Raw genomic sequence first — 14,349 nt, forward strand, 5'->3', positions numbered from 1 at the left:
GCGGAAGGCTAAATCAGCCACTCAACCAAATCTGGTGCATTCTTTAATACATATTAATACCTACAAAAATAGTTATTACTTTACATTTCCCATATGTCTACTTCATGTTAGGATCATTTTGGGAATTACATTTTATTTTTGGGGGACTTTACAAGGCTTAGAAGTTTAGAAGTAAATCTTGAAATTTTCGAAAAACAACTTTTTAAGGACCAGTTCAGGTCTGAAGTTACTTTGTGAAGCTTACATAATAGAAACCACCCAAAAACGACCCCATTCTAGAAACTACACCCCTCAAGGTATTCAAAACTGATTTACAAACGTTGTTAACCCTTTAGGTGTTCCACAAGAATTAATGGAAAATAGAGATACAATTTCAAAATTTCACTTTTTTGGCAGATTTTCCATTTTAATATTTTTTTTCCAGTTACAAAGCAAGGGTTAACAGCCAAACAAAACTCAATGTTTATGGCCCTGATTCTTTAGTTTACAGAAACACCCCATATGTGGTCGTAAACTGCTGTATGGGCACACTGCAGGACGCAGAAGGAAAGGAATGCCATACAGTTTTTGGAAGGCAGATTTTGCTGGACTGTTTTTTTGACACCATGTCCCATTTGAAGCCCCCCTGATGCACCCCTAGAGTAGAAACTCCAAAAAAGTGACCCCATCTAAGAAACTACACCTCTCAAGGTATTCAAAACTGATTTTACAAACATTGTTAACCCTTTTGGTGTTCCACAAGAATAAATGGAAAATAGAGATTCAATTTCAAAATGTCACTTTTTTGGCAGATTTTCCATTTTAATATTTTTTCCAGTTACAAAGCAAGGGTTAACAGCCAAACAAAACTCAATATTTATGGCCCTGATTCTGTAGTTTACAGAAACACCCCATATGTGGTTGTAAACTGCTGTACGGGCACACGTCAGGGCGCAGAAGGAATGGAATGCCATATGGTTTTTGGAAGGCAGATTTAGCTGGACTGGTTTTTTGACACCATGTCCCATTTGAAGCCCCCCTGATGCACCCCTAGAGTAGAAACTCCAAAAAAAAGAAACCCCATTTTAGAAACTACGGGATAGGGTGGAAGTTTTGTTGGTACTAGTTTAGGGTACATATGATTTTTGGTTGCTCTATATTACACTCTTTGTGAGGCAGTGTTCACCTGAGGGGCTAGGTCATGTGATATTTTTATAGAGCCGGTTGATACGGACACAGCGATACCTAAAATGTATACTTTTTTTTATTTATGTAAGTTTTACACCATGATTTCCCTTTTGAAACAAAAAAAATCATGTTTTAGTGTCTCCATAGTCTGAGAGCCATAGTTTTTACAGTTTTTGGCCGATTATCTTAGGTAGGGTCTCATTTTTAGTGGGATGAGATGATGGTTTGATTGGTACTATTTTGGGGTGCATATGACTTTTTGATCGCTTGCTATTCCACTTTTTTTGATGTAAGATGACAAAAAATTGCTTTTTTTGCACCTTTTTTTTTTTTTTACGGTGTTCATCTGAGGGGTTATGTCATGTGATTATTTTATATAGCCGGTCGATACGGACACGGCGATATCTAATATGTATACTTTTTTTTTTATTTATGTAAGTTTTACATAATGATTTCTTTTTAAAACAAAAAAAAATCATGTTTTAGTGTAAAAAACATATTCTGAGAGCAATAGTTTTTTCAGTTTTTAGGCGATTATCTTAGGTAGGGTCTCATTTTTTGTGGGATAAGATGACAGTTAAATTGGCACTATTTTGGGGTGCATATGACTTTTTGATCGCTTGCTATTGCACTTTTTGTGATCTAAGGTGATGAAAAATGGTTTATTTAGCACAGTTTTAATTTTTTATGGTATTCACCTAAGGGGTTAGGTCATGTGATATTTTTATAGAGCCGGTCGATTCGGACGTGGCAATACCTAATATGTCTATATCTCTTTTCCCTACTTTTAAAATTTTATTTTACTTTATTTTTGGAAAAGGACACTTTTTTTTACCTGAAACTTTAATTAGGCCTCCGTACATGCCAGGCCCCAAGTCTTGGAATGGCTTGTGGCTGCCATGGCAACCATCTAGTCCCCGCCACAGCAGTGCGGGGACCGATGGATGAGGTGAGGGAGCGCAAACCTCCCATATGCCGCGGTCAGCACTGACCACGGCATATGAGGGGTTAATTAATTGACATCGGCATCATCACCGATGCTGGTGGATGCAGCAGAGATCCGGCTGTCAATAATAGCCGGATCTCTGCTGCTGATTGCGGCACCACACGTGGGGGAAGAGAAGGATCATAGGACGAGAATGCTCGCCCTGTAGTGCCGGCGATTTAGGACGAGCATTCCCATCCTGGGTCGTTAAGGGGTTAATCAGTGTTTTGGTGGAAGCAGATATATCGTACCCTTCAATCAATTTTTGGTGGAAGCAGGGATATCAAACCTCTTAATCAGTATTTTGTGGAAGCAGGTATATCACACCTCTCAATTATTATTTTTTGCCACAACAGTTATATCGCACCACCCTGTTTATTTTGGGCAACAGGTATATCGCAGCCCTCAATCAGTATTTTGTGGAAGAAGGTATAACACACCCCACAATCAGTTTTTTGGGGGGCAACAGGTATATCACAGCCATTGCAAATAGTTGTTCCAATAATGCTTGTCCCTTTATATAGCTGCGGTATCACAGCAGAACCACAGCAGTTATAAAGCATGTTATAGGTATATCACACCCCTTAATCAGTTTTTTGGGGGCAACAGGTATATCACACTCGTTGCAATTAACTGTTCCAATAGCATTTGTCCCTCTGCATAGCTGCCGTATTGAAGCAGAACCATAAATAACTGCTGCACAATACAAATGCACTATAACAGTGATAGGCAAACTGCGGCTCTCCAGCTGTTGCAGAACTACAACTCTCAGCATGCAAAGACTGCCTACAGCTTTCGGCCTACAGCAAGGCATGGTGGGAGTTGCAGTTTTGCAACAGCTGGAGAGCCGCAGTTTGCCTATCACTGCACTATGATATACTTTCTATGTTAGAAAGTATATTATAAATATATCACACCCCTCAGTATATCACACCTATCAATAGCACACCTATAACAGTCCTTAAAAGGAGTTTTGTGGCCCTGTTAGCTAGCGTTTGGTGTCCCTAACGGTCTGTCTCTGCTCCACACAGCAACCTCTCCTTACACTGGCAAAAAAAAACAGAATGTAAAATGGCTGCCAGATTGGGTTTATTTATAGGGTAGGGGGGTGTGTCCATGTGCCAAAATGTCTCAATTGGCTGTCCTGCACCACCTGATGGATGTGTCATGGGTCAAAGTTTGGCGCAATGCAAAAGAATATGGCGCTGGTGGATATCGACATATGTTTGCATGTTCGTCACGAAATGACCGCCGAGCGAACCACAAGGCGATATCTATAGCCTACATAGCTGAAGAAAATGCTGATTTTGTTTGATATTTGTGATGCACCCCTTGGCTGATTTGGGAAGTCCAGAGCAGTTCATTTGGAAGTGCATTACGGTATGTACTTTCTGGAGTTAACCCAGTAATTTGGACTTGCAATTATACAAGGACCATGCCTCCAAATTTTTGGGGAAGATTAACTGAAGCTTAATAAAAAGTTTGTGCTTGCATGTTCAACTGGCTCTCTTTCTATGATTCCAATTTTCGGCCTTGCACCTCACTACTACCAATGACATTCCACCTTCCAACAGGCATGTGAACCCTACCAGTGTTTGCCCCAAGGGTAATATCAACAGGTAGACCTCCAGGGAGAATAGGAGCAGGACAGCCATCACCATGAGTAACACCAACATCCTCACACTAATGCCACTGCTCTCCCCTCACACATCACATCAGTTCTGCTGCATGTACTTTCTAGGAAGTCTGTCACCAGGAAATTCACTTAACCCAAGCACAATAGTACAGCTAGCTCAACTGAATGTAGTGATACATTCATTTTGGGATCCATTGTTGTATTCTAAAGAAAAAAAATCACTTTTAATCTGCATGCAGCTGAGCAGTTAAGTGTGCCAAGACAGGCCTGAGGCATTCTGTGCACCCTTACTGCTCCTATACTCTCTGACAGCCCCATCCTTTACTGCATGATTGACAGGGTCAGGTCGAATGACTATGCAAAAACTTAGCCCTGTCAATCAAGAAGGTGAGGGAGGGGCTTAAATAAAAAGCATATGGAGCAAGGGTGCAGTGAGTGGCTAGGTCTCACCCTGGTTACTGCTGCAGTCCTGGGCCCTATGTTCAGCGGTTATCTGCTGCCAGTCCTTCCCATTCATCCTGGGCTCTGTCTGTGCATGTGCTCTTGTTCTGGGATCCGCTCCACAGTTTCCTCTCAGCCCTTAAGGGTCGGCGCACTTAACTTTTTGTGCTTTATGGGTTAGGTCATGTGACCTCACTGACCAATCCTAGCCCTCCTGCACATATATAAGTGGCTCATCCCCCTTCCCAGATGCCTTAGTGTCAAGGTCCTTGTGTCCTGCTAAGGTTTCTGATATCTGCTTGTGTTCTTGACTCGTACGTGTATTCCTGGACTCTGCTACCCTGCTGATCCCTGCTTGCTTGCCTTGACTCTCATGTTGCCAACCCAGATTGCCTGACCTATGCCACCTGCCCTGACCTACTGCCTGCTTGACTTCACCTCTGCTTCATCCATTGGTCCTGCATTGTTGCTCCTGGTTATGACTCGGCCTGCTGAGGGGATGCTCCAGTAACTCTTGTTCTGCCTGGACCAGCTGCCTCATATGCAAATCCTCCTCAAGTGGTAGCGACCTGGTGTTCCCCTCGGGACAGTCTATCCCCACCATCAGAGGTACTGTGAAGATCGAGGGGTTCACTTAGAAAACTCCCTTAGAGGAGGTAGGACACGTGGAACAGTGGGTTCATGCTGTTTTCGTGACATCGGTTCACTTACCTGCTTATTTGCACATGGATTAAAAGTCCTTTTTCTCCAAAATTACACAAAGGATCACAAAGTGACAGGTACCCTTACATTCAACTGCTGGTTTAACAGTGACTTTTCTGGTAACAGATTCCCTTTAAAATCAGGTGCTATGTACATTAAGGATTAATGGAATCTGATTCTTGGCTCAACATCAATGCTATATCTAAAAGAAAGCATTTGCTCATGTAAATGCAATTTTCACCTCAGCTCAAGATATGGCAGTTATCATGCACTAACAATTAGGAGCCTTAAGCATATGCCACTCCTCATAAATATTTGATTTATTTTCAGATCCTATTGAAATGTAGAAATGTAGGGTGAGATTTATCAAACTGGTGTAAAGTAGAACTAGCTTAATTGCCCATAGCAACCAATCAGATTCCACCTTTCATTTTCCACTTTACCCCAGTTTGATAAATCTCCTCCGTAATGTCTAGAGCCATTTTGCATGGAGGAATGATATTTGTCTGAATGTTTGTTCCCAATCATCTCTCCATATAAACATGTTCACTATTTGTTGCTGAACATGTCAATTATGTAAACATGAAAAATTATAATTTGTCAGCAGCACAGCCTCTCCTGTAAATAGGGGATATGCTGCTGACAATAATGCAAACTGTATAGGGATGTATGATCATATGAACGACTGATCATCTGAACATACTGCCGAATGCACCATATAAATGGAAGTAAACAAGCGCTGGTAGACTTGCTATATGTCGATTGGTGCTTGTTATGGACAGATTATAGTCCAGTGTAAATGCCACTTTGTCTTCTTAACAATAAATTGTAGAAAATACACACCACACATCCATTTTTTGTGATCTATTGCTACAAAGCAAAATTGAGGATTTTAAGGATTGCATAAAGAGTTTGTTCTCCAACTTTTGTCTTAAACCATATGGAAACGTGAGATCATGTGATCCTTTCACTTGGTGTTGGTGTAGTCGGGTGGCCTCTGTTAATGTAGTCCATTTGTGTTTTGGATGATATAGCCCAGAGCCAAAGGGGCTTAACCTGGCAAAAGGAATGCTGTTGGGTTGTTGTGACACTTCCCATGCAGATACTATGTTGCATCTAATAGAGTAGGGCCACTTAAAAGAGATCATTTTGAAGTTAGCTTATATGTTTGATAAAAATGTGGACTAAAATCTTCGGGGGGCACTTGCCATGCTACTTATGTTGCACACCTTTTTTGTGGCATAACTTATCGCTTTTCCTTCTTCTGGCTAAATTCTGAAATGGTAAGAACAGGGGCATGTGAGGGTGTGAGGGGGCATGTGCAGTAGGACTTTCACATTTATCGTCATTAAAGGGGTGGTCTCACTTCAGTAAGTGGCATTTATCATGTAGAGAAAGTTAATACAAGCCACTTACTAATATATTGCTAGCATTATTACTTCCTTTGCTGGCTGGATTCATTTTTCTATCACATTATACACTGCTTGTTTCCATGGTTACATGGATCATAGAAATACATTAGTAAGTGGCACATAAATGCCACTTGCTCAAGTGAGACACCTCTTTAACACCAGTTTTCTGGCATGAATGAATATAGAGATCTATGGCAGCTAGGAGGCTGCCATAGATTTTAGTCTGTTGCACAGTCTGTGAGGGGATGCGGCAAATGCATACCAAGGCCTGCGACACAGGATACATTTTGTGCAGAATCAAGACTGGCAATTAAAACGCCAGTCTTGGTAAATGGCTCCCATTTTCTCCATTTTTCTCCATTTTACTTAGAAACCATAAAGTGGTCCCACCCTTATATTAGCTTGGTGACAGCACATAGGTAGATGATTTTTTTATTTTTTAATCTGTTCATCTCACATTATACATCTTGAAATGTGATGAGCCAGTACAAAAGGTAAGGAAGGACACATCTGTAGATCAATGTATAAAGACCACTGCACACTGACTTTCTGTGGTGAGGTTTTTTTTTTTTGCTTTTTTTCCTGTTGGGCTATGGTTGCTGTCTGGGGGCGTACATTCTGTCACTTGGTGGTTGGAGTTCGGGATCTTTCTGCACGAGATCTGTGTGTGGCCATGGCCTAATAGTGAATGTGTAGTCTATGTCTTTTTTCTATCTGTGTCACTTTGTAAAGTACATCTCATAGAAAAAGTTTAGAGCCTACAATTTTAAAAATGGATTCACTGGACTCTGCAGCATTAGCTTTCCTGGTCAGTGAAGCATGGCAAGTGAAGTGCAGTTTGATTGGTACAACATATCATGTAGGTAGAGCCGCACTTAGTCCTTATGTTGAGAATCCAACAGAGATCAAATAGACAATTTACCATGCCACTTACTCAGACAGAAAAGCTCAGCATAATCCAGCTAAACATAAAGACAAAAAGTAATACAGACTGGGAATTTAGCAGTAAGGCGTTCATTTGTGACTTGTTAAATCCAGTAACAACAAGCAATGCTGAAAAGGTAACGTCAGACCTGCAAATCACTTCAATCTGCTGTCAGTATAAGAATAGTCTGGAAGATTCACAGCTTAGTAGTTGTAGGGATGGATTTCATCATGTGGAAGAAGGGTCTAGTTTCATATTGTGGACATATCCATGCCATGCTTTTGGCTAGTGAATGAGACAAAGTAGATCTTCCGATTTTACTAGGGCTGTTGATGTAACAGATTGCAGTGCAATGCCAGCTGAGCCAGTGTGTGCAGACAGTGGAGAGTTATAAAGCCAGTACATGCCGGTGTTTCTCTTATGACAATCCTACTTTGAATGATCTAGTATGATTCTATGTCAATAATTACCTTTGGCTAGTACCTATCTGCTTTTTTTTAGGTTATTTGCTTTGGTTATTTACTTGCTCTGCTTCATCAAGGCACAACCAGTAGCTGCATATTTAAAATGAATGTGAGGTTGTCTAGACCTACCTCCTCCTCACAATCCCCGGCCTATTACTTTACACTGCAGGTCTGCTTGTTTCTACTGGTTGCTGTGCATAAGCTAATCTGGAAACTTGTATGTAGATAATAGGGTATCAGGTTGTGGTGCAGCCGAAGAGGCCCATCATTCTGAATGTGCTTTATTTTCTAGAACAAGTTTGTTAACCTGGGGTAGCGTAAATGATAAAGCAATGTGACTTACCATAAATTCTTCTAAGGAGTGATAGGTTTTGCCTCGAAATTCACAGTAATTTTTCTTTTCTTTACACTGGGGGCAGCACTGACTGTTGTCAACTTGAATGCAACGTGGGTGTAACCTTGGGCACTCTGGTTGAATGCAAAGGGGGCCCTCCTCTGTGCATCGACAAGGACAAGCTGAAGGGCCAGGCGTAAACTTTTCTCCAATAGCATATACAAAACCACTTTCATCCACGCAACCTTTTCCTCGATAATCTGGGTAGACATATTCTTCTGGAGCCTCCTGTGTTGTCACCATGTCCAGAAGTGATGCCTCTTCTAGGGGTTGGTCTTGCACCACATCTGATTGCATTTGTTTAACAGTCCCTGATTTAATGCTCATAGTTTGAGTAGTCAAAGTCTGTTTTTGTTTAGTCAAAAAATCTTTGTTTAAAATAATGTTGTTAGCTGAGTTTCTCCAGTCTTTCACAGATTCATCCTTTTCTATTTTATTCACATTTAGTAAAGCCAAATTTGTTTGGTTTTGATTATCATGAGCTGTATGATCTTTCTTTTCTTGGCTGTTTTTTAGTTGTTCGTGACCTTGTGCCTGTGTAAGATTTTGGACTCTTATAGAAGGGTTGCAAAGGGCAACCATGAGGCAACATGTTACGAGAAGAGAGCTGGAAAGAGCTCCAATTGCCATTACAGTGGAGCTGGGCATTTCCTAGAGCATCACCAGGTCTGAGCTCCTTCATTCAATGTTGATTGGTGGCTTCAAATTCAAGTGTCTGCATAATATAAAAGTTTATGTTTAGTTTGTTAGAATTTTTTTTTTTTCATGCATAAATATATTATCATTGGGGACAAATTCTGAAATTCTGCTTAGTATACAAAATCAAGTCTACAATGCATTATAGCATTTCCATAATATATCCTCAGAATAATCTCATTCAACATTTCAATTCAAACAGTATATTACTCTCTCTGTAAAAAATACATGCCAGTATGTTAATAAGCTACCATTAATTTTCTGTGTGTCTACTTCTACAGACCAATATCCTGTCTCAGTGACAAAATTCATATTATGAGGGGAATAATATGGTGGCTTGCATGTAATGAGCCAACAGTAGAAATATTCTGTGTATGTTACATAAATTCAAAACTCATGGCAGACATAAGTTATATTATTACATACTAACACTAATTTCAGCCTGAATCCATCTATACTGCCAAATCAGACTTAGGTGTGCTTCATTACCATCACTAGATGTACATGTGAACATAGTTACTAGTGTTGAGCGATTTGCAGCCAAACAATTTGACTTCAATCTGACTTTCAGGAAAAGCTTGAATCTCTGCGAAGCCAAATTTCCTCACATGTCATAGTAACAAATCTTTTTTTCCTGAAATGGCAGCTCAAAAAAACATGCTCACCTCATCTATTTGCTGGTGGAGAGGCCATCATGGTCATGTTTATTTAAGATACTGTACGAAATTTCACACGGGGTGATTTGTGACATCACCATTAGAGATGAGCAAATTTTTTTAAAATTCTATTTGCCGGTTCACCAATTTTTTCAGGAAAAATTTGGTTTGATCCGAATATATTTGCTGCGAATTAAGCAAAAAAACATCTATTTCCTGGCTGCAGAGAGCATTAATAGTGGTGTAGTACACTGTGCCTTGTAGTAATACACATAGGGAGTCTGCTTTGGTAGTGAAATAATACTGTGAGTAGACCGTATGACATGCAGACGACGGGCATTGCTCTTAGAATCACTGCACACTTCACTTATTAGGGCAGTCATGGGGCCAAAACTGACCAAATACTCAAGTATGAACTCAGCCTTACAGGTCAAAGTTTGCGCCAAATGGAAATGCACTCCTTTTACACCGTCGCCAGATGATTCCACATAAATGTCTACCGAACCTGTTCTATTAAACGCATATACAAGCATAGCCCCTGGATAGAGAAGGGAGGGTGTCAGCAGTGAGTTTGTGTTGACATCACGGATTAATTTGCCCTCCCTCTGATCTGTCAGAACAATAACCCACAAAAAACGGATCCTGTCTGTGGAGCATACGCCTTCACTCGGTCAGCGTTTGCTCAATAATCCACCAGTATTGCTAATGCAAAAAAAACAAAAAAACAGGAGTGTATCTAAAACAGAGATGACACGTGAATGGAATATTTGCATGTCTTCTGTGTTTTCTACCCACTCCTGCTTTTGGCTAGAAAATCATAAGCCAATTCTGATGGGACCATACAGACCTTACAGCTGCTATACAGACAAGATCCATTATGCAGCTCATGTTTTCTTCCTTGTGACAGATAAGAAGAAAGGTCAAATAAATCATGATGTCAGCCAGGGAGAAAGGCAAAATAGTGGCCCAGTCATGAAGTGGCGAGGGAGGGAACACAGAGTGGACCTATGGCATAGTGGTGAGGTGGAAGCAGCATGAGGAGACAATAGAGTGGCCCAATGACAGAGTCCGGAGGTTGCGGCAGCATCAGCAGGCCACAGAGTGGCACGACGATGAAAGATTATAGAGGTGGCAGCAGCATGAAGAGGCCACAGAGAAGCACGATGACGAGAGATCGTGGAAGTACCACCAGCATGAGGAGGCCACAGAGTGGCACAAAGACAAAGTGTGCAGGTGTCAGCAGCATGAGGAGGACAGAGTAGGATGACAACGAGAGATTGTGGAGGTGGCGGCAGCATCAGGAGGCCACAGAGTAGCACACTGACCGAGTCTGGAGTTCGCAGCAGTATGATGAGGCCAAAGAGTGGCTCAATGACAGAGTGTGGAGGTGGCGGCAGCATCAGAAGGAGGCTACAGAGTGACCAAATTTGGAGGTTGCAATAGCAGCAGCATCAGGAGGATACCATGGAGTGGCAAGGTGACATAGTGTGGAGATGGCAGCAGCAGCATCAGGATACCACTGAGTGGCAAGGTGACATAGTGTGGAGATGGCAGTAGCAGCAGCATCAGGAGGCTGATACCACAGAGTGGCAAGGTGACATAGTGTGGAGATGGCAGTAGCAACAGCAGCATCAGGATACCACATATAGTGACGCTGCATATGTTGATGCAGGGCTGTGGTGCCAACATTGGCACCCTGGCAATGCTTCACCTTCTGCCCACATATTCTACATATGGCCATGTTAACCTCCTCGGTCGGCTTAACAAAAAACTCCCACACCGCCGAGTAGGTGATTTTCTCCCCAACAGTCTGGCTGACTGCTACCGCCCTTGTTTCAGTGAACCCCTGCACCACTACTTCCCGGGCAGGTAGGCTTCTGCGAAGCAGGTGGTCTACCCCGAGCATGTTTGGCTCCCAACCTCCCACTCCTGCCACCTGTCACGGCCTCGGTGTTGTGTGCGTGACACGTTGCCATACATGCCGGTTGCCAGGGGCAATGCGTTGATGTCGGCTTGTATGTGTTTTTCTCCCCTTCTCCCGGTTCCTCCCCTGTCTGGTGCTTGAGGGGTTAACTTCCTGGCTGGATTTGGCTCCCTGGCTGGGGTCAGTTGTACTTCAGCTGTTTGTGCTGAAGCTCTGCTGCAGTCTAGGGTGTTCCATCTGCCCATTACTTTAGAGCCATCTAGTGGGACATCAATGTCTCCAGTGATGTCTTCCTTATGTATCTTCCATGTTCCCTACCTTACCTCTGTTGATGTTTGGTGTTGGTTTATGTTCAGGGTGTGGTGTACGTCTTGTTGTTGTTGTTTCATATCTGGTCAGTTGGTGTTTTATGTACGGCATGAATGCAAGCCATTTCCCTGTCTGTTGTACCTCCGGAAGGGGAACCAAAAGTCAAGTCAGTGTGCTGTTGCTGGAGTGCTGGTTCCTTTGTGTGTCAGTACGTACTGAGTCCGGTATGTTGTTTGGATTGTAGTACATTTGCATGGGATCCAGACAGTTCACCTTGGTGTGTCTTCTGTTGTGCCATCCAGCAGCTGCGGCAGGTAAGTTACCATGCATTCCAGGGTTCTTGGTTCAGTGGTTATTCCCGCCACTGGATACTTACCTGCCGTTCCACTTAACTTTTCTCTGCTACTAAGCCGGTTGAGACTCCTGTTCATCCGTGTCTTGGTGGAACAGGTCGTCTCTCCCCTGCTCCTATGTGAGGCATTATCAGGCTGACTCAGGGTCCTAGGTTTCCTGGGTATGAGCCGTCCTACCATCCAGGTCCGCTCATACGGTGAGGAGTTAGGGCGTGGATTAGGGACGCTTTAGGAGGTCATCTGCTCCCTGATCCCGGCATCCAGACCTAGTTGCTTTCCCAAATTCCTGACATTGTACGGTGAGGAGTTTCCCCCACTTCCCACCATGACACCACCCTGCTGACTCCCAGTCATGGTTTCAACACATACAGTTGCAATAAAAAGTATGTGAACCCTTTGGGATGATATGGATTTCTGTACAAATTGGTAAAATGTGATCTGATCTTCATCTAAGTCACAACAATAGACAATCACAGTCTGATTAACCACTTCAACCCCGCTAGCTGAAACCCCCTTCATGACCAGGCCACTTTTTACACTTCTGCACTACACTACTTTCACCGTTTATCGCTCGGTCATGCAACTTACCACCCAAATGAATTTTACCTCCTTTTCTTCTCACTAATAGAGCTTTCATTTGGTGGTATTTTATTGCTGCTGACATTTTTACTTTTTTTGTTATTAATCAAAATGTAACGATTTTTTTGCAAAAAAATGACATTTTTCACTTTCAGCTGTAAAATTTTGCAAAAAAAACTACATCCATATATAAACTTTTCGCCAAATTTATTGTTCTACATGTCTTTGATAAAAAAAATAATGTTTGGGCAAAAAAAAAAAATGGTTTGGGTAAAAGTTATAGCATTTACACACTATGGTACAAAAATGTGAATTTCCGCTTTTTGAAACAGCTCTGACTTTCTGAGCACCTGTCATGATTCCTGAGGTTCTACAATGCCCAGACAGTACAAACACCCCACAAATGACCCCATTTCGGAAAGTAGACACCCTAAGGTATTCGCTGATGGGTATAGTGAGTTCATAGAACTTTTTATTTTTTGTCACAAGTTAGCGGAAAATGATGATTTTATTTTTATTTATTTTTTCTTTACAAAGTCTCATATTCCACTAACTTGCGACAAAAAATTAAAAATTCTAGGAACTCGCCAAGCCCCTCACGGAATACCTTTGGTGTCTTCTTTCCAAAATGGGGTCACTTGTGGGATAGTTATACTGCCCTGGCAATTTAGGGGCCCAAATATGTGAGAAGTACTTTGCAATCAAAATCTGTAAAAAATGACCGGTGAAATCCGAAAGGTGCACTTTGGAATATGTGCCCCTTTGCCCACCTTGGCTGCAAAAAAGTGTCACACATCTGGTATCGCCATACTCAGGAGAAGTTGGGGAATGTGTTTTGGGGTGTCATTTTACATATACCCATGCTGGGTGAGAGAAATATCTTGGCAAAAGACAACTTTTCCCATTTTTTTATACAAAGTTGGCATTTGACCAAGATATTTATCTCACCCAGCATGGGTATATGTAAAATGACACCCCAAAACACATTCCCCAACTTCTCCTGAGTACGGCAATACCACATGTGTGACACTTTTTTGCAGCCTAGATGCGCAAAGGTGCCCAAATTCCTTTTAGGAGGGCATTTTTAGACATTTGGATCCCAGACTTCTTCTCACGCTTTCGGGCCCCTAAAAAGCCAGGGCAGTATAAATACCCCACATGTGACCCCATTTTGGAAAGAAGACACCCCAAGGTATTCCGTGAGGGGCATGGAGAGTTCCTAGAATATTTTTTTTTTTTTGGCACAAGTTAGCGGAAATTGTTTTTTTTTTGTATTTTCTCACAAAGTCTCCCTTTCCGCTAACTTGGGACAAAAATTTCAATCTTTCATGGACTCAATATGCCCCTCACGGAATACCTTGGGGTGTCTTCTTTCCGAAATGGGGTCACATGTGGGGTATTTACACTGCCCTGGCATTTTAGGGCCCTAAAGCGTGAGAAGAAGTCTGGAATATAAATGTCTAAAAAATGTTACGCATTTGGATTCCATGAGGGGTATGGTGAGTTCATGTGAGATTTTATTTTTTGACACAAGTTAGTGGAATATGAGACTTAGTAAGAAAAAACAAAAACAAAAACAAACAAAAAATTTCTGCTAACTTGGGCCCAAAAAAATGTCTGAATGGAGCCTTACAGGGGGGTGATCAATGCCAGGGGGGTGATCAGGGAGTCTATATGGGGTAATAACCCCCCTGTAATGCTCCATT

The 14,349-nt window shown here is 41.9% G+C and overlaps 1 protein-coding gene across 1 annotated transcript in view; it reads right to left on the bottom strand.

Annotated features, from left to right (window-relative positions):
- VWC2 (von Willebrand factor C domain containing 2) overlaps positions 1–8,774 on the bottom strand; it is an 822,025-nt gene extending 813,251 nt beyond the window's left edge. Inside the window, exon 1 of the mRNA XM_044294796.1 lies at positions 8,076–8,774. Coding sequence (XP_044150731.1) covers positions 8,076–8,774 — 699 coding nt within the window. The remainder of the gene's footprint in view (positions 1–8,075) is intronic.
- Between the last annotated feature and the right edge of the window lie 5,575 nt (positions 8,775–14,349).

The sequence above is a fragment of the Bufo gargarizans genome, chromosome 5, assembly GCF_014858855.1.
Source record: "Bufo gargarizans isolate SCDJY-AF-19 chromosome 5, ASM1485885v1, whole genome shotgun sequence".
In the NCBI taxonomy this organism is placed as follows: Eukaryota; Metazoa; Chordata; class Amphibia; order Anura; family Bufonidae; genus Bufo; species Bufo gargarizans.